The 26141-nt window shown below is 35.5% G+C and overlaps 1 protein-coding gene across 2 annotated transcripts in view; it reads left to right on the top strand.

Annotated features, from left to right (window-relative positions):
* The window catches only part of RAB28 (RAB28, member RAS oncogene family), a 94507-nt gene extending 69748 nt beyond the window's left edge, over positions 1-24759 (top strand). Inside the window, exons 5-7 of one of the 2 annotated variants that reach the window (XM_082838227.1) lie at positions 8762-8865; positions 13589-13666; positions 23838-24759. In XM_082838227.1, the coding sequence (XP_082694353.1) occupies positions 8762-8865; positions 13589-13666; positions 23838-23930 (275 nt within the window). In that variant the 3' untranslated portion in view covers positions 23931-24759. Of the gene's footprint in view, positions 1-8761; positions 8866-13588; positions 13667-22487; positions 22609-23837 lie in introns of those variants that run through there. The other variant, XM_082838228.1, reaches the window with a different exon arrangement.
* Positions 24760-26141: the final 1382 nt, after the last annotated feature.

Genomic DNA, 26141 nt, shown 5'->3' with positions numbered 1-26141 from the left:
ATGAGAAAACTGAGACAGAGAGATTGATTGCTCAGGGTTCCACAAACAGTAACAAGGCATCAAGCCCAGGCATTTTGGCTCTGGAGATTGCATTCTTTACTACCATGTCCTATTTCCTTTCCAAATAAATCAGTGAATTATTGAGGAACCACTGTTTCTTCTACATTTGCCATAATGCAGACAACTGAGAAATTCAGAAAAGTTATTTCTTGTATGAGACTAGTGTTTGTATATAAGCTACCACTCTAGATAGTAAAATAGTACCAAAGATCATTTATTGGGATATGAAAAAATTGCTGTAATGACACTTTCTTTATGATGATATTTGACATAGTGTCATTTTTATCAGAATCGTGTATTGTTTATTAAACATCACTTACTTTCTGTTACTCATCAAAATCTGTTTCTGTGTCCTAATATACAGGCCACTTTATCCTGAAAGTTATCCACGTGAGTAAATTTTGAACCATCACATCAATTTAGGGAATTAATGTTCCATTGGAATCAGCAGGGCCAAATGAAGGATGAAAGTGACAGCTTTAGATTCAGAATTCTAATTTGTTGCTTCTAAATCAAAGTTTTGTACCTCAATAAAACCAAAACAAAGTGTTTTAAGAGTATATCATACAAAAATATTTATGGATGAAATGATATTTGATTTGCTTTAAAATAATCTAAGAGTGGGGATATGGATGGAACAAGATTGGTCATGACTTGATTATTGTTCAGGCATTTTATATTTTCCAGCAAAATGTATTAACAAAGGAGAATGCATTTTTGTTTTCATAACTGTTTTCCATGTATTACTTGAACCATTTAATGGCGGAAGAAAGAAAATTTCTCCAGTGGTTGTGTTTTGTTTGTTTTTGTCTCCCTGGTAACTAGAAATGCAAGTGCCTCTCAATTTATAATTGTTTAATATAATTTGTAACTGTTTAATTGAATATGACATAACCAAAATCTCAGAGACAATTGTAATGCTTAGATTTTATTATCTTGCTAGTTATAACTTCATGTTATCATTTTTAATAACTCAAGACCCAGTATATACAGGGAGTGGTTTATTGTTAACAAGAAAGATAAAAATCTATATTATTTTATATTAGTTAAGGCAATCTATATTAGTTAAGGTAATGCTAGATGCTATAAACAGATAGTCCCTAAAGTTTCAATATCTTAGCACAATAGAAATTTATTTCTTATTTACATAAAGACCAAAACCAGGTACTGCTTATCAGTGGCTTATCTCCCTTTCAGGAACCCAAACTCCTTCCATTTTCTGAAACTGCCATTTTCAACAGTTGACTTCATGGGTTACCATGAAAAAGGAAAGTAAGGACTACCATACATGGAAGGTTTTTATGGGTCAAGCCTAGTAGTGTTGCATATCATTTATTCATTACTTTGGTCAGAAGTTAGTCTTATGGCCACAGCTAACTGCAGGTCGTACTGGAAAATGTAGTATAAGTTATGAACAGCTATCCAGTCTGCTCAACTTATACTATGTGTCTGTTCTACTCTTCTTTATGTCAAAAACAGTGAAGGATCTTAGATTTTACCCTACTTAGAAGCTAACAAGTTAGCCTGCTACTGCCATGGATACTGGCAGAAGGCATGAGGCTCCTGGATCAGAGATAAAGGAATATATTACTCCCAGCATAGCAAGTAGGGTGAGCTCGATGTTTGTGTTGGTTCCGCTAGGACAGTGTGAGGGGACCCACACAGATGATCTGTATCTAGCGGTTTGTCTCACAGCTGAGGAATCCTGAACTTAGGAAATCTATCTCTTTTATAATGGTCTCCAAGTAAATCTCTGAACTTTGCTCTGGAGAGAGATATTATCTTTATTATACCAGATGACGAACAAACTTACACTTTATTCCTGAGGGAGACACTCTCTCTTTGTAAGTTGCCATACAAACATCCTTGAAAGAATAGTCTGAAAAAAAAGCTGTCATTCAAAAATTTTATTTTTCTCAACTTTAATTTTTAAAAATTTATTAAAAATTTGAGTATTTTCATTGCTATCTATTAATGCACATATATACAGTATGTTTACAGAGTAGGAGTTTTATTATATGCAATTTTATACTCTTTAACATCCTGTACTGTTGTGTATTTCACTTGATAGCCTTTCTCCAAGCTTTATTGAGATATAACTGGCGTATAACATGATGTAAGTTTAAGGTATACAGTACATTGATTTGATACACATATATTTCATAATGATTACTACCATCATCACCTCATATAATTAACATTTTTGTGGTGAGAACATTTAAGATTTACTCTCTTAGCAACTTTCAAGTATATAATACAGTATTGTTAACTATAATCACTATGTGTACATTAGAATCATAGAACTTATTCATCCTATAATTGGAAGTTTGTACCCTTTGACTCACATCTCATTTCCCCTAACCCTCAGCCGCTGATAACCACCGTTTCTACTCTCTGTTTCTGTGAGTTTGGCTTTTTTAGATTCCACATGTAAGTGATATCATACAGTACTTGTCTTTCTCTATCTGACTTAACATAGTGCCCTTAGGTTGCATGCATGTTGTCACAAATGGAAGAATTTCCTTCTTTCTCATGGCTGAATAATATTCCATTGTTATATATGTGTATGTATGACATCTTTATTCGTTCATCTGTAGACAGACACTTAGGTTGCTTCCATGTCTTGGCTATTGTGAATAATGATGCAATAAACGTGGGAGTGCAGATATCTCATTGAGATGCTGTTTTTATTTCCTTTAGTTATATATACCTAGAAGTAAGAGTGCTAGATCATATGGTAGTTCTGTTTTTAATTTTTTGAGGAACCTTCATACTGATTTCCAGAGTGGCTGTACCAATTTACATTCCCACCCACAGTGCAAAATAGTTCCCTTTTCTCCACATCCTTACCAACATTTGGTATCTCTTGTATTTTTCATGATAGTAATTCTAACAGGTATGAGGTGGTAGTTCATTGTGGTTTTGATTTGCGTTTCCCTGATGATTAGTGATGTTGAGCATCTCTTCGTGTACTTGTAGGCCATTTGTATGTCTTTTGAAAAATATCTATTCAGTTCCTCTGCCCATTTTTAATCGGGTTGTTTGTTTCATACAACTATTGAGTTGTATGAATTCTTTATATATTTTGGATATTAATCTCTTATCAGGTATATGATTTGCAAATATTTTCTTCCATTCCATAGGTTGCCTTTTCATTTTGTTGATGGTTTTCTTTGTTGAAAGCTTTTTAATTTGCTGTGGTCCCACTGTTTATTTTTGATTATTTGCCTTCGTCTTTGGTATCAAATACAAAAAAATCATCCCCAAGACCTCACTTACTAGTCATGATTTGTTTTTTTGTTTGTTTGTTTGTTTTTTGGCCAGACCGTGCAGCTTGCAGGATCTTAGTTCTCCAACCAGGGATTGAATCCGGGCCATGGCAGTGAAAGTGCCGAGTCCTAACCACTGGACTGCCAGGGAATTCCCTTTAAGTTCATAATTTTTAATGGCCAAAGAGTATTGTATTGTGGGGTTGTATCATAATTTAATTGTATTTCTATTCTGGGACATTTACATTGCTTCCAGTATTTTTTTTTATATTACAAATGACTGTGGTGAAGATCTTAATTTATAATTCTTATTATACATCCCTAAAGTGTTCCTCAAGATAAACTCTTCCAAATTGTCTTACTTGGTCATAGAGTAGAAGTGTTTGTAAGGCTCAACACACATTTTTGAGTCGCTTTTCAGAAAGCCCGTAGTACCAGTTCTCAGCAGCACCAGGTTTCTTCTCTCTCTCTCTCTCTCTTTCTCTCTCTCTCTTTTTTCATTTTGAAAGGTGAACTCAGTACTTCATTTTACTCACTTGCATTTCTTTACATACTGAGATTGAATAATGTTTTCACAGGTTTATGTGAAACATTATAAAAGGCCATTTAAGGTGGTCTAACATTCTGTAAAATATCATTATTAGTTACATTTCTGAGAAAATGTTACTTCTTAGTGGATTGTTAATATTCCATGAATCCCTGAAATGCGCTTTTGTTAGTATCTCTTTCTTGCTGTAAACCTAAATTATAAAATATGAAATACTGTAATTTGTATTTTTTTAAATTTATTAAACTAAAAATTGTACATATTACTCTTTCAAACAGCTTTCCAAGTTGTTATCAAAATTATTCTTGTTAGCCAAAGTTAATTGGCTTCTCTTAAGACTTCTATTTCACGTACCATGTGATTTTAAGAACGTGGCAGATAGACTTAGTATCTTGATAACTTATTTTCTTTCTTTCCATTTTAATTTCCAGGTCAGGGTAAGTGAGCTAAGTGATTTTTTTTTTTTTTTTGCACAGTTGGTTTTGACAGTGAAATATTTGGATTTTCTTGTCTGTCTAACACAGTCTTAGAATTTTTTCATCTTCATGCTTTTTTATCCCCATTTATGTCAGCTACACAAGAAAGCCTTTGACATTGATGTAGTTGATTTACCTCCTGCATTCTTATCCTATACAGTTCTGTCCTTCACTTTTCAGACCCCAGTTTCTGTTCTTTTAACTTCTGAGATCGTTCCATTGGGCTTTCAGGAACTTACAAATAAGGTATCGATAAAATTCTTGTACATATTCTCAACATCTTTCTTTTTTTTTTTTTTTTTTGGTACGCAGGCCTCTCACTGCTGTGGCCTCTCCCATTGCGGAGCACAGGCTCCAGACGCGCAGGCTCAGTGGCCAAGGCTCACGGGCCCAGCCACTACGTGGCACATAGGATCTTCCCGGACCGGGGCACGAACCCACATCCCCTGCATCGGCAGGCGGACTCTCAACCACTGCACCACCAGGGAAGCAAAAGTTTTAAAACTACTTTAAAACAAAAGTTTTAAAACTACTTCTGTCACTTAGCTCTCCCATAATGACAGTGCTGCTGTCCCCTGAAGCTCTTTCAAATGTTGTCGCCCCCTTCTATATCTACTTTATCACTAGTACTGGAGTAGTGGTAACTGGTAGTTACCTTCTTGTTACATATTGCTCTTTCCAGAACATTCTCCTTCATCTTCCCTAAAAACCCTTAGATTTGAATATCAAGCCATATGATTATACCTCCTGCTACTTATATTTCTTGGAGTTATCAGCCAACCCCTGAATCACTGCCTTGAATTTCTTGAAGATTTTGGCTTTGGGTCACAGTCACTCCACTACTATTGCTATCATGATTCTTGGTAATTTTAGTATACATACAGATTATCCTTCTAATACTTTTGTGTCTCAGTTCGTTGAATTCTTCATCTGCCATAATCTTGCCACCCACCTACACTAACATATTTGTTCTGGAGACCTAGTCAATATTAGTTTCCATACTCTCTTCATAATATCAGTTATCAGTTTCATGTATCCCAGTCTATTATTTCCTGTCTTTCCACCTCACATCCTTTGGTAACCCAATTCCAGTAATTTTTAAACCCACATAAGACCTTAACATCAGTTGATCTTACCAATTTTTCGTTTTCCTGAACCCCCCTCCTACCAACTTAAATTCCATGGTCTATCAATATAATCACTCCCTTACATTTATTATCTTCAATTACTTGCCCTTCTTTTCAGTAATTGTACATGATTGAGAAAACCCCAGCTCTACTTAAATGCAAATCCTCATCTGCTCAATACCTCCATCCATTGCAGCTGAGTGTACCTGGAACAAAACCTACAATATACTGTCTCATTTAAAATTCGAGTTAACTATCTTCAAGTGATTTCTCTTTATCTTGTTCATCCCATGTCAAATCCATTAGCATTTCTTATTCGCTTTTTATTCCAAAAATATATTGAGAATTTGCCCCACTTTTTACCATCTCTATTGCTCCTACTCTTGTCCAAACTACCATCTTCTCTTTCCTAGATTTTTATTATAGCCCCCTCGATGGCTTCTCTGCTTTACATTTGACTACAGTTTATTCTCATCACAGCAGCCCAAACCTTTTAAAATGTAAGTCAGATTACGTCTTTTTTTTCTTTTTCCTTACAACCCCCAATAGCTTCCCATCTCTCTTACAGTGACCTGTATGATTCCTGGCTTTTTAAACTTCATTTCCTGCTGTTTCCCTCTCTTGCGAACTCTTTTCAGCCACTCTGGCCTCCTGGCTTTTCTTTGAATCTCCTAAGTGTAATCTTCCTTTAGGGCCTTTTTCACTGCAGTTCCCTCTGCTTGGAAGGCTTTTCCCCGGATTTCCTTGTTCTTAGCTTTCTTAAGGTCTTTGACCTACCTGTTTGAAATAGTAATTCCTCTCATGTACCCTTTATTTATTTTTTTCATAAGATATATCAGCATTTGCCATACACTGTAATTTACTTGTTCGTCTCTTTTCATTAAAATGTCAGTTCATTGTATCTGCAGCCCCTAGGACAGTGCCTGGCCATAGTAGGCACTCAAATATTTGTTGAATGAATGAATGAATGATCAATAAAGTGGTTATCCATTGAAATTGTTAAGCATACTTTAAGCAGGGTGTAGTATGTTTGCGCTAAAAGAAGTTGCATGTTACAATGTTAATGCCTTTGTCCTTCAGTTGCTTAGATATTGGAAGTATATACACCAAAATGTTAACAGTAGTTGTCTCTAGTTAGTGGCATTTTTTATATCGTTTTCATAATTGTCTTTCAGATTTTAATTCCATTTTCAAAAATAAAATACAAGAACTAGCAAAATGATGTTCACTGAAGGACATAAGGGAGATTAAATCATAGCAGTAAGATTGTTATCACATGTATGTTAGATGAATACTGTATAATAATTTTAAGGATGCTTTTAAAAATAGAAGAAATGAAAGAATTTACCAGTATCTCACTGTAATTTCATCTTCAGAATTTACATTTCTGCATTATTTAGAGTGAAGTACTCTAGTAACTAAGTCCTCTTAAATGTTGCTCACTAAATTCTAACACAATAGAGGAAAACTTTATACTCAAGCTCTGTGAGGGCTTTTCCTATATCTGCTATAATTCTCAGAGTCTTGGTTATTTAAAATAACTTTTATGATCCTTAATGGTCTTTTATGTTCATAATACTGGTGGTGATTTTTTTAGGACCTGGATTGTATCTTTTTCATCTTTGGGTTCTCACTGCCTACCACAGTGCTTGGTATATAATAGGTACTCAATAAATGTTTATTGAATAATTTTTTATCAATTGATCAGTGATCATATTAGTCTCTCATGGTTATCTTTGTTAGGAGAAAAACTTTTGCTTGGCTCATAAATCCCCCAATGCTTATAGTAGTTTATATAAGTAGTTGAGGAGTTGTGGGGCGGGGCTGAGGGGGAGGGAGAGAAGAAAAAAGGAAGAAAAGACACAATGATAGACTCTTCCATTAGAAAAGACAAATGCACATGTTGAATGACAGACTTTATTTTTTTTAACTGGACAGTAATTTCATTGGGGAATTTTCCTAGTGACATGATTTGTTCTTACTCTTGTTGAATTAGGAAAGTATTTTAACTTCAATATTATGATAAACTAGATGTATAAATGTCAGAGCTAATAGCTTAGTATTTTAGTCTTCTACAAATTGATGCCTGTGGTATCTGGACATTTTTTGGCCTCTTCTTGTAAATAAAGTCTCAGTGATGTTTAAGGAATAGCAACTTGTGGCCAGAAAAGAAAAAAAGCTGCATATTATCCAAGCTAAGGAATATAAATGGGGCTAAGGAATCCCCCACTAGATCAAAAATTTCCTAGAGAAAGATCTCTTGAGCTTACAAACTAAAGACCTTCAGTATAATTTTAAATAAAGCCTTTTATGTAGTATGAGAGCAATTTTTAGTTGATAATCAATTGCCACTATTATGTAGGCTTACTAGATTTGCAAATTTACAAGTTTTTACAAGTTGGTTGGGTCCCTTCCTCAGGAAATCAGTTTAAGTTTTTTTTTCCTATATTGACTCAAAGAGCCTAGTTGTCCTTAAATCCTGTGAATATATTTGCCTTATAATTTGACAGCATTGAGTGAACACCCTTATAGGGTCTGTAGTGTTGTAAAAAGAGAAACTGTTTAATAAAAGATCACATTTGAACAAATTAGACTGTGCTGGATAAAACCAGTATTGGATATGAGTACTATGCTTTGCTTTAAAGCACCTACAACTATTCAAGAAAATATATCCTGGCCCATTACTACTTTCAAAATGGATACTTTTAGTTTTGGAAAGCAAATGAGCTGTATCTTTGTGAAATTAAACCATGGCTATAAATAAAGTAAATATACAATGAAATATAGGTATCTTTTAGCAGAAAATTAGTCATGCATTTGTGTTAACATTAACGTTTATAGAGATTACAGAACTATTGTAATTATTAAAGTAATTAAACTATCAAACCAGATATGCTTGAGTAAGTGCATGTTGCAATTAATCATTATGTTTAAACACATTATACTAAGTAGATCTTTTTTGAGTATCATCAATGTGCCTGAAGCTATATAGATAATAGGAATGATAGCCTTCAGTTTTTTGAGCACTTATCATGTTCTGGTCCTTATGCAGTAAACATGGATTAATTCTCAAAGAACTCTATATATGATAGATACATTTGTTATTCCCAGCTTTTAGATTTAGGGACTGAGGCATAAAGAGGTTGAAGAAATTGCCCAGAATTAGACAGCTCATATCTAAGCTGGGGTACAGTACTAGAAAATAAGTCAAATTTAAACATGTTAAAAATGCATTGATTAACTAATATTGAATTTTGTTCTCTTTTTTGTTCACTTTTCTAGTTGATTTGGAGCATATGCGAACAGTAAAACCTGAAAAACACTTAAGGTTTTGCCAGGAAAATGGTTTTAGTAGCCACTTTGTCTCAGCAAAGACAGGAGACTCTGTAAGTAAAATAATGAATACTGAATATTACAAGTGATGTTTTACTTTTATTTTCATAGGAAGTATACTTCTATTACTTAACTTTTGGAACAAATTAATTCCTGTTAAAGACATAAAATATCAGGTTAGATATAACATGTTTATTCTATTTATGTTCCTCTTATAATTCATTTAACATAATTTCATGGTTATTTTAGGGAATTAAAAAATACAAAAGTTAAAAATAATATAAATCACTCATAATCTCAGCATCCAGAGATGACCATTCATAACCTCATATGATTCCTTCTAGTCTTATTTTTCTGATGCTCACAAATATTAGTGCTTCTGCCACTAGTGCTAGTGAATTGCATTTACTGAGTGCCTACTTTGTGATGGGCACTGTACTACTACTCTGATTATCTCTATTTAATTAAATTAATTTATTTTTTCATATTTGACTGGATGTTTATTGTGTAAATCACCATAACCATTTAAATAAGAAACTTAGAATTATGTTAAAATATTTTTGAAGTAGTCCAAAATATTTTCACATATAATTTAGATTTATTTTCCAGCAATCCTAACTGATTATCTCTATTTTATAGAATAGTCTTAGAGAGGTTATGTTGTGGGGGTCCAGGGTACACAGAATAAGTGGTAGGATTTGTAAACCTAAGGATTGACATTCCAGGGTTCACCATATTAATCATGCTAAATGTTTATTAAAAAGAAAATTGAGATCATAATATAGAAATAATTTTGTTTTTTTAATTTAATATATTTATCTGTAGAAAATTTTATGTCACTTAATATTACTAAATAGATTTAATAATCCATTAGAGTTAATAATCCGTTAAATAAATGTTCAAAAATTTATCCAACCACGTCCCTATCGTTGGGTATATAGATTATTTCTAAGTTCAGTACATTGTAAAATTTTGCAAAATTTCTAATGTAAAATTTTGTCCATAAGCTGTGATGTTTTGATTACTTCCTTGGAAGAGAATTGAGACCTATTGCCAAATTACCACCAGGAAGCCTACGTTAATTTATACTACCACCAGCATTGTATGAGTGCCATATCACTGTACTCTTTTTAACATTCAGAATTTATTTATTTATTTTTAAATCTTTGTCAATTTGGTAGACAAGGAAAAAAAGGTATTTTGCTATTTAAATTTGAATTTCTTTGCTGTTGAGGTTGAAATTTTTAAAATTTCATTACCTATTAATTTTCTGCTTATTATCTGTTTATAATTTTCTATTGCTTTTTAAAATTTCCTATGACCATTTTTATGTTAGGGATAACAGCCATTTGTCATAATTTTTGCAAATATTTTCCACTGCCCAGGTGTTTGTTTGACCGTTAATTTTCTTGACATTTTCAACCAAAGGAAGTTTGAATTTTTTTCTGTGGTTTAATCTTTTTGATGTTCTTCCTGTATGATTTCACTGATGGTTTTTATGCTTAGGGTAAATATTAAATATTTTAAAGGGTATTTAATCTTTTGGGGGGGGTCAGACTCATCTAAAAATGTGACATTTTGGAACCCTTTCCCCAGGATAATGCAAACACGGGCACATACCCACATGTGTCATTTAAAAATATATATAATATCAATATTCCTTGATAAATCCATCCATGGATTAGGCTTTCACCCTCATGTATCTTCCTGGGGGTCTTTTGTCATTTTAGAATTATTTTAACTTCCAGTATTTTAGCTTATGTTTAAACCACTTAGTATCTTTTGTGCACTTATGTTGAACCACCTGTAAAAATCCCCATTGTTTTCTTTTTAAATTCAACTTTGAAATGGTTTGTTCTTGTGAAGTCACTTTAAGACTTGCAGTCATCTCCAATCCCAGTTTACTTCGCTTCATTGCTTAGGGAGTTGAGCTCCTGGCTTACTGTACTTTCTCTAATACTACCTTTGTCATAATTCTTAGTGATTTCAGTATGTTTGTTTTCCACCCCACCTCAGCCACAAACTCCCATGCATTGTCATTACAAATTACTGCAGCCCTTCTGTTATCTCATATTGCAATATCAGGCATCCTAATCACTGACCATCTTGTCTTTCTGGCTCACACCCTTGAATGCCCTAACCCAATCAGTCTGCAACCCCAGCAGGACCTACAAGACATTGATCCTAACACTTTTTCAATGTCCTCCTTTCATGTCCTCATTTTCCTTTCTTTGTAACTTAATCTCATGGCCAATCAAATCACTACCATGCATATACTGTCAGTCCCTTTCTGCTCATTCACTTTATCTGACTCATTTGGATAAACCTTAACCAAGCCCCTGCCTTTATATGGTTACACTCTTGTATTTGAACGTGGTCAGAGAAAAAAACCCAGAGGCATGCTGGAGGTTTCACTTACATTTCACAGTAGCTAACCTCAAGTGAGCCCTTAATGCTGCTCAGTAATTATGCATGTCCTTAGGCCATTATCTCTCCCCCTCACCTATACCACTGTTTCGTAGCTTCTCTTCTCTCCTCAGATCTTCAAAACTTCCTTGTCCATTCTCTCAGCTGATGCCCTTGTTTCTTATTTTATAAAATATTTGCAACAAACAGAAGACAACTTTCACATAACTCCTGCCACCACATCTACCCCAACTCTCCTTCCCACCCCATATCCCTTCCCGTATCTTCTGTCTCCTCCAAGGTTACTATGGATCTATACTCCTAGCTAGGGTCAACTCCTCCACTGTGCATTAGTCCCATTTCTCTTTGCCTAGTAACAAACATTGCTTAGCAATTCTCACTCCTGCATCATTTTTTTTTCTGTCTACTGGATTATTCTATCAGTACACAAAATATTATGACTTATCTTAAATACAAGAAAACTCGTGATCCCACATCTTTAGCTGTTGCTTACTTCCCCCCAGTTACCAGTGGAATGTTTTGAAAGAGTTGTCTCCAGTTCTCTCCTCCCAGTTTGTCTTGAGCAGTTCCAGTCAGACTTTTGCCCCCAATATTTCACCCCAAAATGCTCTTATTAAGGTCTACCAGTGACCTCCTTTTTGCTAAATTCAGTGGTCAGTTCTTAGTCCTTATCTTACTTGATTTAGTTGCAGCATATAAAATAGTTGGTCACTCTCTGCTCTTTGAAATACCTTCTTCACTTAGATTCTAGAGTACTACACCTCCTGGTTTCCCTCCTACCTTGCTAACTACTCTCTTAGTCGCCTTTGCTAATTTCTTATCTCTCCAACTTCTAAATATTGAAGTGCCCTAGGCTCAATCCTTGGATATCTCTCTTTTTTAAACTTATTCTCTTAGTGACCTCATCTAGTCTCATGGCTTTGGCCAGACCTCTTCCCTGAACTCCAGACTCATATACCCCAGCACTCCTGCTTAGGTATCTAACAGCCAGTCCCAATTTAATTCAGGTCCAGAACTGAGCTCTTGGTATTCCCTCTTCAGATCTCTCACAGTCTTCCCCACTTAAATAAATGGCAGATCTTCTACCAGTTGCTAAGACCAAGAAAATTTTGGAGTCATCTTTGACTCCTGTCTTTCTTTGACATACCACATCTATCACCAAGTCCTGTTGGTTCTACTTTCAAAATATATCCATAATCTGGTGACTGTTTCTTACCATCTCCACTGCTACCACTTAGTTTCAAGCCTCCATCATCTCTTACATTAGTGTCCTTGATGATTTCTCTTTTTTACCCTTGATCTTCTATAGTGAATACTCGATACAACAACCAGGTTGACCTTGTTAAATAGAAGTCACATCAATCCACCCTCCATTTCACTCAGAGTGAAAGCCAAAGTTCTTCACATAGTTTACCAGATCTTACATGATTTGTACACTCTTAATATCTCTGCTAGTTTTCTTCTTACAATCCCCTTTTTCTCTCCATTCCACCGCACTAGCTTTCTTATTTCTCCTTGAACATTGACCATCAGTGAACTATAATATATAATGCTCTTTGGGGTACAAATGACATAAACCTTTTGGGGATATGTATCTCTTTTTGATTAGGGATCGAAGTTAAATTAGTAAAGTTGTGATAAATATTCAGTAAGTAATCATGAGATAAGTAGGGATAAGAATATGATAGAGCACTTACAGAACAAAGACAAGTTATGCATTAGAGTTGGTGACTGATTCGTGTCTATAGATTTTTGTTTAATGATAATGGAGTATGCTGCTCATTTTCTGTTTGATAAAATACAGTAAAGATTATAAGTTTTTTGCTCAAGAGATATGGAGAATTTATTAAAATTGATGAGAACCACAAAGATTATTAAAGAGTTGTAAAGTAAGACCTTTGAAGATAGGCTAATGCCAGATCAAAAGACTATTGTAGAACTGGCAGCGAGAAACTTTACCCAGGTAATAAAGTATAGACTAATTTATTTTCATTTTCTTCAGGACTTATAGGAGTTTGTTATTATGCTAGTAGTTTTTTTTTTTTAATTTGGTAGCTGTAATTAATTGTCTTATGTTAAATCTTTAAAAGCATGAGTTTTTAGGGATAAACGTATATTTAGACCAGTTCAGTGAAGTGTATGGCTTTTCAAATTATGGTTTAATCATTTAAAAAATTATTATACTTAAAATGTTGCTGTATTTGACAAATAAAGCTATTTTTGGAATAACCTGGTACATCATATTTTTTGCAGTTTTTGCTGTTTATCACTTTTTAGAAAGTTCAATTTATTTGAAGGTAACTTAAACATGCCTGTTTTAAATCATTTAAACCTGTTTTTGTTATGTAGGTCTTCCTGTGTTTTCAGAAAGTTGCTGCTGAAATCCTTGGAATCAAGCTAAACAAAGCAGAAATAGAACAGTCACAGGTGATTATATTGAACTGTATATTTTAAAAAATAATTTATTTCTTAAAAGACATTAATTTTCACCCTGAATCCTTTTACATTCATGCATTCTATGTACATATCCCTCAAAGCCTTAGAAATAGATTGTGTGTATGAATCAGTGTTTATTGCAGAAGATGGAGGATGTTAACTTTTTGCCAAATGATGGAACCTCATTGAAACCTCATTTTGTCCGTTTTGTTGGAAAAATGAGATTAATGCAATAAAAATTTCATCAGTGGTTAAATAATGGGTTAAGGAACTGACTATTATTTTGTACTTCTTTATTAAAGTTCTTCTTCCATGATTACTGTACAATATCCTTTTTATATTTTATACAAAATCCCAACTATAATATTTATCAAAGGTTAGTTTTAACTAGTAAGAATTTACCCCATTTGGCATCTTCCACGTTTGCATTGGTAAAACATTAATTTTTCTAAAGTCTTGCTCTCTGTTCTTCTCTAAAAGGTCCTGCCTTGTAATGATATTAATTCTTCATGTTATTTTATTGTTAATTTAATAATGGTATTAATTATTGAGGCTTTCTGAATTCTTTCACTATTTGTAGACAGTTCTCTTAGACTAAGAAATAAATATGAATACCAATAATCAAGCATTTAAAAATACCACTACAATAGCATACCAATTCACATGTTTGATTGAATGAAAAATCAGAGCAAGAGTCTGTAGTTTAAAGTCAGGCTTCGGAAGTGATTTGCTTAGAAGCAACATATAAATACACTTTCCCTTAATCCCCTCCACTCTGTCCCTGCTCTGTGAAGCTAAAAAAGGTATAACAATCTTTCCCCATCGTTAAATTTTTCTTTAATTCTTTTAGAGTTAGTTCTGTCATGGTCGCTGTTTGTGTGTGCATGTGTGTGTGTGTTTAAATAACTTGAGCAGGTATCAATTGAAAATTGTTTAGGGAGGGTGGGAGGGAGGGAGACGTAAGAGGGAAGAGATATGGAAACATATGTATATGTATAACTGATTCACTTTGTTATAAAGCAGAAACTAACACACCATTGTAAAGCAATAATACTCCAATAAAGATGTAAATAAAATAAAATAAAAAGAAAAGAAAAAAAAGAAAATTGTTATGCTGATATGGCTGTTTCTAGAATTTCATTAAAATATTTGGAACTCTGGAAATCTGCTACTTTTATTTCTCATTATTCAAAAGACATTTCAGCACTTACTGTGGCCAGGCACAGTGTTCCGATATTTGTGCCATATAAATTGCTCCCAGACACAAAAATAGCTACTTCGTTTTGGCCTAGGAGGATGGGTACAAGAAGGAGAAATTACCATAATTTGCTTGATAGTACTGACCTTGGCAGACCCCAGAGGTCAAGTGATTCCTCTGCTTTTTAGCTTCACTTCCTAAATGATGTTTCTCCCTGGTTAGATAGTCTATGAATGATTATCAAACAATCATAAATGATTTATTGGTCATATAAGTGTGGTTTAGTGGTGGATTCAGAGGAGATTTAAAAGAGTTTAAGATGCAGTCCCGGGCTTCCCTGGTGGTGCAGTGGTTGAGAGTTCACCTGCCGATGCAGGGGACACGGGTTCGTGCCCCGGTCCGGGAACATCCCACATGCTGCGGAGTGGCTGGGCCCGTGAGCCATGGCCACTGAGCCTGCGCGTCAGGAGCCTGTGCTCCACAACAGGAGAGGCCACAACAGTGAGAGGCCCGCGTAATGCAAAAAAAAAAAAAAAAAAAAAAAAAGATGCGGTCCCTGCTTTCAGTGAAGAAAATTAATATGTGCTAGGCACTGTGTTATCTCATTTTACTCTTATAATAACTCTGTGGGGCAGGTGGCACTTCATCATTTTATGGGTAGAAAACTGAGACTGTGGAGAGGTTAAGTAACTTGATCTATTAATCTACAGCTAGGCAGTAGTGGAGCCAGGATTTGAACTCAGGCCTGTCTGATAGCAGTGCCCCTAATGTTTCCATTCCGCCATATTAGGGGAAGATTTACTGGGTAGTTTGTAGTAGGGAGTTGAAAAAGAAGCTGGCATGAAAAAGTTGAAAGCTTAGGTTGTATTTTGGAAACAGAAGAGTAGTTTGGTTAAAATAAATGACCATTTGTGTTGGAGTGTGCAGGGAATTTGAGAAAAAGATTATGGAGATTTATGAATGCCAAGTTGATAAGTTTTATCTCATGTATTGACAGTGGAAAATAATTTTAAGCAGGGAAATAAATGAAAGCAGTTTTTAGATAGGATTAATCTAATGGGATTTGTGTGTGTGTGTATGGATGTGAAAGAGATTGAAAGCAAGGAGACTGTGTTACTGTCCTCATGTGATAAGGACCAGAATTGGCGTGGAAGGGAAAGAATGGATGTAAGAGACATTTCACAGAAGAATCAATAGGACTTGTGGAATGACTGGATAAAAGGGAGAAGTCCAAAATCACGTTGAGGTTTCTCACCTGAGGAATGGAGAACAGGGGAGACCCAGTGATGAGGCCCCCCTGGAGGAGAAGGTGTACTGGTGTGGCACAGGAGGCTTCACTGAGAAGGGAGTGTACATCGCTTGAGCCCCAAAGCAGTGCTTAGGTTCAGTGACAACTCCAGAGAGATGAAGTAACTGGGATACTTTTGAAAGACAGAGTTCTAGGGAAACTTTATTAATATTTGTAGCTCACTCTTAGTCACAAGAGCCAAAGAGTTACTGTTTGGACTTTAGAGATGGACTTAACATCTAGGCATATTTTAACAAAAGCAGCATCAGATGTGTTAACTACATAGTTCCCCAGCCTCCCTATACACCCCACCTTGTTTGTTAGTGTACCCCATCTTCTTTATTATTCTATGAAGTTTAATTGTGTCTTCAGTTTGTTGGTGTTGACTTTGAATTCATTCATTTGAAGATGAAGTCAAGCTGCTAGAGCCCTCCTTTATTGTGTTTGTCAGAATCCTTTGTATAGGAAAACCTCATTCTCCATTCCTGAGATCAATGAATTTGGTGTTTTTGCCAGTTAAATTATTTATTTCACAGTAGAAACATTTTTGAAAGTTCATTATTTGTTTTAATTTTATTTATTTATTTTTAATATTTTTAAAAGTTCATTATTTTTAAAAGATGTTTCTAAGAACATACTTGCAAGCTGTGTTAAGCACAGTTTTTTTTTAAATTGAAATGTATTTGACACAACATTTGACAGGACAACATCTTTCTTGTCCCCCCCATCTCCTGGAAACCACCATTTTATTCTTTGTTTTTACAAGTTTGGCTTTTTAAAATTCCACATATGAGTAATATCCTACAGTACTGTCTTTCTCTGACTTATCTCATTTTGCACAATATGCTCAAAGTCTCTTCATGTTTTCACAAACGAGAGTCCTCCTTTCTCCTGGCTGAATAATATTACATTGTGTGTGTGTATATATATATATATACACACACACACACACCACATTTTCTTTATTCACCTATCAATGGACACTTAAGTTGTTTCCATATTTTGCTTATTATAAATAACACTATAATGAACATGGGGGTGCATATACCTTTTTGAGTTATTGTTTCATTTTCTTCGGATAAATACCCAGAGGTGGAACTGCTGGATGGTATGGTAGTTCTGTTCTTAACTTTTTGAGGAAACTCCATATTGTTTTCCAGTAGCTGCACCAATTTACATTCCCACCCATAGTGCATAAGGGTTTCCTTTTCTCCACATCCTCACCAGCACTTCTTTCTTATATTATTATTATTATTATTTTTTTTTTTTGCGGTATGCGGGCCTCTCACTGTTGTGGCCTCTCCCGTTGCGGAGCACAGGCTCCTGACACACAGGCTCAGCGGCCATGGCTCACGAGCCCAGCCGCTCCGTGGCATGTGGGATCTTCCTGGACCGGGACACGAACCCATGTCCCCTGCATTGGCAGGCGGACTCTCAACCACTGTGCCACCAGGGAAGCCCCCTCTTATATTCTTGATGACAGCCATTCTAACAGGTGTGAGGTGCTATCTCATTGTAGTTTTAATTTGATGATTAGTGATGTTGAGCATCTTTTCATGTACCTGTTGGCCATTTGATGTCTTCTGAAAGTTCATTTAAAACCAAAGAAGTTCAGATTTTGTATCTATAGAGAGTGGGGGAGTAGGGAGGAAAGGGAGGGAGGGAGAGAGAGAGCTTATGCACCTGTTTTCTGTAGTTTTTATGTCATTTGAAAGATTCCTGAGGGAATTCGGTGTCACAAAGTGATAAAGTGTTTTGTATTATTTTATACAGAAGGAGCTAGACTGTAGACTCACCAGTTACACACAAGTTGACACTATAGTAATTTCATTTGTGACAAATATTTATAATAAGGTTTTAGTCTTAGTTCCATTCACTGATTACTTAAAGAGATTCTGCTATTTTAATTCTAACCTAGATTATTCCTGTTTGGGAGTCATATAAAATGAGTTATCAACACACTTTACAAGCTTTTCAAGGAAGGGAAGAGGGAGAAAAGAAAGGGAATGCAGCTTATTAATACAGCAGACACTTTTTGAGAGTCTACTTTTTGCCAGAACACTAGAATCTGGGATACAAAGATGAATAAGTTAAAGTCCTTGTCCTCAAGGACTCCCAGAATACATGAAGGCAGACAAATATGTTAAGTATGCTCTAGATGCATTTTTTACAATTTCCAATTAGTGGCATTTTCACTGGCCAGTTAATAAACTATGACTTTGTTTGGTTTGAACTAGGTATGCATTAGTTTCTTTTCTTTTTTATTGAATTATAGTTGACTTAAAATATTATATTGGTTTCAGGTGTACAACATAGTGATTTGATATTTTTACAGATTACACTCCATATAAAGTTATTTAAAAATATTGGCTGTATTTCCTGTGCTGTACATTACATCCTTGTATTTTATTTATTTTATACCTAGGAGTTTGTACCTCTTAGTCCCCTTCCCCTATCCTGCCCCTTCCCTCTTCTCTCTCCCCACTGGTAACCACTAGTTTGTTCTCCATTATCTGTGAGTCTATTTCCGTTTTGTTATATTAGTTTGTTTGTTTTATTTTTTAGATTCCACAAATAAGTGAAAGCACATAATATTTGTTTTTCTCTATGTGACTTATTTCACCAAACATAATAGCCTCCAAGTCCATCCGTGTTGTTGCAGATGGCAAAATTGCATTCTCTTTATGGCTGAGTAATATTCCATTGTGTGTCTGTGTGTGTGTGTGTTTGTGTGTGGCACATCTTCTTTATCCATTCATGTGTTGATGGACACTTACATGACTTCCATGTCTTGGAAGTCTATAAATATATAGACTATATAAATAATGCTGCTATGAACACTGGAGTGCATATATCTTTTCAAATAATGTCTTCATTTTCTACAGATATATACCCAAGAATGGAATTACTGGATCATATGGTATTTCTATTTTTAGTTTTTTGGGGAACCTCCATAGTGTTTTCCATCGTGGCTACACCAATTTACATTCCCACCAACAGTATACTAGGGTTCTCTTTTTTACACATTCTTGCCAACTTGTTATTTCTTGTCCTTTTGACAGTAGTCATTCTGACAGGTGTGAGGTGATAATCTCATTGAGGTTCTGATTTGCATTTTCTTGATGATTAGCATTGTTGAACATATTTTCATGTGTCTTGGCCATCTGTATGTTTTGTGTGGAAAAATGTCTATTCAGGTCCTCTGAACATTTTTAAATCTGTTTTTGTTGTTGTTTTTTTTTGTTTTTTTATATTGAGTTGTATGAGCTTTTTCTATATTTTGGATATTAACTCTTTATCAGATATATCATTTGCAAATATTTTCTCCCATTCATTAGGCGGCCTTTTCATTATTTAATGCTTATTTAATGTGGCCTTTTTTTGATGCTTTCCTTCTCTCTGCATAAGCTTTTTTTTTTTCTTTTTTTAACATCTTTATTGGAGTATAATTGCTTTACAATGTAGTGTTAGTTTCTGCTGTAAAACAAAGTGAATCAGTTATACGTATACATATATCCGCATATCTCCTCCCTCTTGCGTCTTCCTCCCACCCTCCCTATCCCATCCCTCTAGTTGGTCACAAAGCACCGTGCTGATCTCCCTGTGCTTCTCTACATAAGCTTTTAAGTTTGAGTAGGTTCCATTTATTTATTTTGCTTTTACTTCCCTTGCCTGAGGAGACAGTTCCAATAAAATATTGCTAAGACCTATAGATCATATTCCATTTTTTTCTTTCACTATTCACTTTTAAAATTTATTTTTTCATATAGTTTCAAAACCAGATGGGATGAAACCATGTAGATAAACCTTGCGTTTTACAGATTAGGAGATGGTGAAGACCAAAGAGGTGAAGTAACTTGCCCAAAGTTGTGAATGTTACTGGCAGCCTATAATGGCACATTATACAGGAAAAAAAGCTCCCACTGTGTGTAAAGTATCATGCTTTTCAAAATGTTATATCCATGCTTTTAAATGGTAACCTATAATCTCTGCACTTTGAATTTGTATCAATCATAGTATTCTTTAATTTATTTAATATTCTTTAATAGTTTACACATCTGTTTTCCATGCTAGACTCTTATGCGTCTCAAAAAACAGAGATCATGTATTATTTATATGAATATTTCCAATACCTAGAATAGTGGTTTGCTTTGAATGAGTGATAGTGACAGGTGTTTCAGCTGTCAAAGTATGTTTACTCCATATCCTGAGCATGATAAACTATGACTTTTGCAAAGGTAAATTTGTTACTACTATCTGGACTAAAACACAGTTGTAGAATTGACCAAATTTATCTTTAGTGTCTTCCGAAGAGTCAGTCTCTACTGCTTATACCTTACCTCAACTCCTAGGTTGCTTGCTTTCTTACCCTTACGGAGAGCTACCATTTCCAGTATTCGCTCACAACTCTTTGACAAAACAAGGGTTAAGCTGGTGTTCAACCACACAGCTCCCTTCCTCTTAGGGCCACTGCATTATTTTCACTCAACTGACTAATAGCAGAGAGTAATTGAGTGTACTTTGTGGCTCCAAAAATAAAGGTGGGTATTTTGTAGGAAACATTTTCTCTGAAAATGTCAGTGAATGAATGACTTGCAAACAAGCCGACTACTGTGAAATCACCTATCATGAAGTTTATGACATGGAAATTATGCTTTTTTTTTACTCATAGAAAGCAAAGCTCTGAATATGCAGAGCTTTGGTTCTGGCTTCCAGTTCAGGAACTTTGTGCAAAGCTTTATGTCAAACAGCCAGGGCCCCCAAGAAAGATGTTGCCTTGTTAGTTCTTCATTAATTTGATGAGAATTAATGGTGAAAATCCAAGTCATTTATGTTAGTCAATAACTGACCAGAATGTCTTGACCACAGGTCAGTAACCTGGTTGTGTTTATAGGATAGGGTTTAAACCATCATTTTGGAGGATTAATGAGTTGCTTACTGATTATGAAAATCCCTTCTCTTTATTGTAACCCATAGTTTGGTGTGAAACAATTAGTTTTGGGGAGGCCAGATGCTGGTGTTCAGCATTTCACTGATGTACCCCCCCTCATACGTCATGTGGCAGTTGGTAATGCTTCTGTTGATAGCATCAGGCTGAGTGCCTAGTAAATCATGAGTCTTATCCAGAAGTTAATACTGCCTGCTAGAGAACTGAAGCAGAGCCCATCCAAGGCTAATATACCGTAGTGTCCTGTTCATTCACTCTCAGTTGTTTATCCTGTCTTTATAAACATTATCACAAGCAGCAACCTGATTAACATGTTTTTTTCTGTATGTGCTAATTAATAGATGCTATTATGAAGGAAGATATTTCTGAAATAAATATTTGAATTCATTAAAAGCGAGGATAGTTTCAAGTCCAAAAAATTGGGGGAGCGTGTTATCTTTGTCATATTTGTCATATGTGGTCTTTTCATCTTAAGGGTTATAGCAATCAAAAAACCTAACTAGTTTTGATTCTTTATTTAGCGAAACTCTTAGATATTTGAAAACAACAGCTGTTGTGCTTAAATATTGTATGTCAGAATTTTTTTTTAAATGATAGAAAAGTGTGTTTTGAACTTATTTATTTCTGTATGGAATTTGGAAACATGGAGGTTAGGGTTGTGTGAGGGGTGGGGGAATGAGCTTCAAAAGAAAGTCTTTGAAAAGTAATAAATATTATTAAATGTAAAAATTGTAAATGACATATAGCTTCCTCTGATTTATGCATCGTCTCCCCACCTTCAAAGAAAATGAATCACTCCTTCTTTGTTCCCACAACATATTTTTAAGTCCACTAGTAAAGCACTTATCTGGTATGACAACTAGCCGTGTACATGTTCTCTTCCCATTAGGTCCATAGCAACTTATGAACAAATCCTGTGTAATTCATCATTTGTTCCTAGTGTAGAGCAACTGGCACATAGTAGATCCTCAGTAATGTTTGTAAAAAGAAATTGAATTGGTACCTTGGCTGCACTTTAGCACAGAAAAGCCCCCAAATTCTTAGTTGCCCTCTGAAATATTGGGCGTTATATATATTATGTGTAATTGTGATATCAAAAATAGAACCCACAGCTTCTCTGAGAGGTTCAGTAGGCATGTCTATTTCAGTAATTAAATAGAATTGTAGAGAACAATGTTTCTTGGATCTTTGTTCATTTTCTTTACTTTTATATGCATATATTTTGCTATTTCTTTTGTGACATGTTTAAATTTATGTGTGTATTTCTTTTTCTCCTTTGGTGTTTGTTCCCTTCTATTTTCAGTCATTGAGTAAACTTTCCATTTTTCTTTCTTTTTTTCCTCTTTCTTCTGCATCTTATGTTGTATGGAATTGACAGCATATTGTCAGGGCAGAAATAGTGAAGTACCCGGAAGAAGATAATCAACATACCAACTCTGCTCAGAGTAGAATCTGTTCAGTACAGTAGTGCAGGTATTAATTGATAAACTGTTGCAGTTTGGGGGAGGAGGGTGGGGAGAACTAGTGAATGCTGTCTTGTTCTTTATTCTTTATGAATAGAGAAGTTCAAATGATTATTGTACATTACTGGGAATTAATATTGCATAAGTCCTGGTTTAGAACTTTGAAAAATTGATCCTTTGCTGGGAGACTTATGACTTACACAAGGAATTGGGAAAAAATTAAAATAATATTTCAGTTACTTTCAAACGTATTTGTCTTTATGGTTGTGTTTATTACATGTGCAGCAAAGTGGAGAATTGAGGTAGTTATTTCATTATTCATTCCTTACCATTTTTTCCTGAAATAGCCTGGTAATTGAAAGAGTATTTTTAAAATTTGCCTTGAGTTACCCTTCTTTGTCTGCTTGTGTGTGCAGAGTTAGTAAAAGAGTTGAAAACAGTAAAGGATGTGTTTTACTTTAAATAATTACTTAGAGATGAATGTTAGGGCATATTGCTAAATTCATTGTTTAAGATATTCCTTGAAGTGTGTGTTAGAGGGAAGGAAGGAAGAGTTAAAAGTGTCTTTTGGTTTAAATTATTTTAAAAACATGAATATGAGGTAATTTTCTCACTTTCTCATTATTCTATATTTTGTTAGAGTCATTATTCATAACCAATAGTGAGCTATTTGGAAGTAAGTTAGGAATTTGGGAGAACAGTTTTAAAAATTGGGTTGCTTAAAACATTTCTTCTTTATATGTAACTTCTCTGACATTTATATCTCTTCACTAACTCACAAATTGATAAACATTCTTTAAAAAGTTATGACTGGATATAATGATTTATGGAAATATTAATAAATAATGATATTCTTTGAAATGGTGAGATCTTATCTATTAAGATATATAAATGATTAATTTTAATTCCTTTGCTTTAAATTATAACCAGGGCTTAATTTTTCATATTGATTTGCCAATTTTTTATTAGACTTTTGGTAACCTCAAGTTATTATTGTCATAAAACCAGAGAAGACTCAGTAAAAGAAATGCTATTACATCCTTAACAGAATTACCCCTGCCCCGCTACTCCCTCACCCGCCACCAAAATATATCCCAGCTTGACCTTAGTTGGTCCTGGCTGGTTCTTTTAATATCAGCTCCTGCTTCATTTATGATGTCTATCATCAGGAGTTCACCAAAGTTCAGAAAATAAAAATATACTTTAAGGAGCTCTTTCTAAATGTTCTGATGTCCTGATAATAACTTTGTTTTCTTTTATGACAGAGGGTGGTGAAGGCAGATATTGTAAACTACAACCAGGAACCTATGTCAAGAACTGTTAACCCTCCTAGAAGCTCTGTGTGTGCAGTTCAGTGAGCACATTTTTCTTCTGTATTGATAGTTCTGGCTCCCCTTCGCCTCTGTGTGGGCTCAAGGACCTGTAGAAACTTGTTTTATCAGTGACCATCTCTGTAGTTCAGTTAACGCTTTCCTCTCAACTCGCTTCATCATTGCCTGTTGCCTCAGCCGCAGGCAGCTCCTTGGACTGGAAAAAATTCAACTTTGGGACCACACACTTTGAATTCAAAATGGAAAGCCCGTTCTCTGGAATTAGACTGCTTCATTGAAAAAGAATAATGTTGGTTCTCTTTATGTCCTCACTTCTTTTTTCCCTGATGTAAGTTGTTTTAAACAAATATGAAAACTATCTAAGTCTTGATCATCAGCCAGGATTTTGCCACAGCACAGTTTCATACTCTTATCTGAACTCATACCTGGCAAAGTATGCTTCAGAGTACAAACATTTAAATGAGTAATATATTTTATCTACAGATACTTAAGAAGGCATTCTCTTGCTGTCTATTGTGAGTGAAAATATATAAAGCTGTATCTAACTGAAAATGCTTGAAATAAAGCTATAATAGAAATATTTTTTTCATTTTTTTAAAAAGAGCCTAAATACTTTATATTTTAGCTGTAGCTCACAAAGTAGTGAGTATTGGATATTGTATTTTTATTATTGTATCATGATCATTACGTGTTGTGTAATACTCAGGTTAGATGGCTTTGTGAATTCTGATAAATGTTCAGCTGATGCTCCATGTGGACTTTCTCCTGCCAGCTGTGTAAGAGTACTTCCAGAATGAATTATGACTATTGTTGGATCATCGTGGATCAGACTGTACCTGATGTTCAGATGTTTTTCTCCTGCAAATAAATTTATTTAAATTACTTTGGGGGGAGAATTTTCTTTCAGCCATCTTCCCTTTAGTTACAGAAAAACAAAGTGTTTTTGGATACAAATCAGTGATCATGTGAAGTTTAATAAACATTCAGTCACGTAGAGTTGTTAGGGTATTTGTTGGACTAGTTAAAATCAGACCCCATAGCCTGGCATTTCAGGAGCTCCATATCAGCTGCATCCTACCCGCCTACCTTTTCTCATGCTGCTCTTCTGTGTACTGCCTGCCTCTGTGCCAGTGGAGCCACGGCTCACTCCTGTGTGACTGATGCTTTCTGATGCTCTGCCTTCCTGTCTTTGCTGCACAGGTCCTTCTGCCTGGAATTCCTTCCCCCTCTCTAAATGTCTGCCTTCTTTCAGTCAGCCTTTAGACACCATGAGGGCAGGGCTCTCTCTGTCTTGGTAACAGTTGTGTTGCGTTTTTTGTGTGCAGGCACAGTGCCAGGCTGGCATATGGGTGCTCTGTATTGGCCACATCGAAACGGGATGAATGCTTCTCCTCTGCAAAACCACTCCTGTCTCCACAGCTGCAAATTCCACGTGAGCACCTCTTGGATGGCCATTACACCTTCCAGCCTTGCATCACAGTTATTTGTGTCTTTGTGTTTTATTGTTCATAGACCATGAGCTTATTGAAGGACAGTCCTGGGTCTCTATTTTCTCATGTCCTTCAGGAGTGCCTATCAGGGTGCGTTCCTCATAGGAGACTTGCCAGAGGTGTGTGTAGAAATTTTGGACATTTAATCTTACAGCCATAAGGGATTTTAGAAAACTTGTTATTTCACATCTTGTGTGGCTAAGGAAACCGAAGTCTGGAGGGAAAAAGGAACTTGCCAGAGGTGGGAAAGCCCCTGGTGGTTCTGGTGCTGGGTGAGCAGGACTGCTTCTGGCTCTCCCTGCTGTCCCAGGACCTGGGCAGGGGCAGGCAGGGCCGTGAACTGCTCTGGTATAATCATATTAAAAAAAAAAAAAAAAGAGAAAAAAAGGAACTGGCAAGAGGTCATGGTAGACCCCATAGGAGGTAGACCCCATAGGAGATCTTCTATCCCTCAGCCAGGGTGACACTTTTTCAAGAGTGGTTTGAAATTTAAAAATTGTGGGGCGTCCCTGGTGGCGCAGTGGTTGAGAGTCTGCCTGCTGATGCAGGGGACACAGGTTTGTGCCCCGGTCCGGGAAGATCCCACATGCCGCGGAGTGGCTGGGCCCGTGAGCCATGGCCGCTGAGCCTGCGCGTCCGGAGGCTGTGCTCCGCAACGGGAGAGGCCACAGCAGTGAGAGGCCTGTGTACTGAAAAAAAAAAAAAGAAAAAAATCGTGACTGCTGTACTTGTTAGACATTGAGTCCAG

The sequence above is a fragment of the Leucopleurus acutus genome (assembly GCF_964270905.1).
Source record: "Leucopleurus acutus genome assembly, chromosome: 4".
NCBI classification, from domain to species: Eukaryota; Metazoa; Chordata; class Mammalia; order Artiodactyla; family Delphinidae; genus Leucopleurus; species Leucopleurus acutus.
This window is presented reverse-complemented; position numbering and strand designations above follow the sequence as displayed.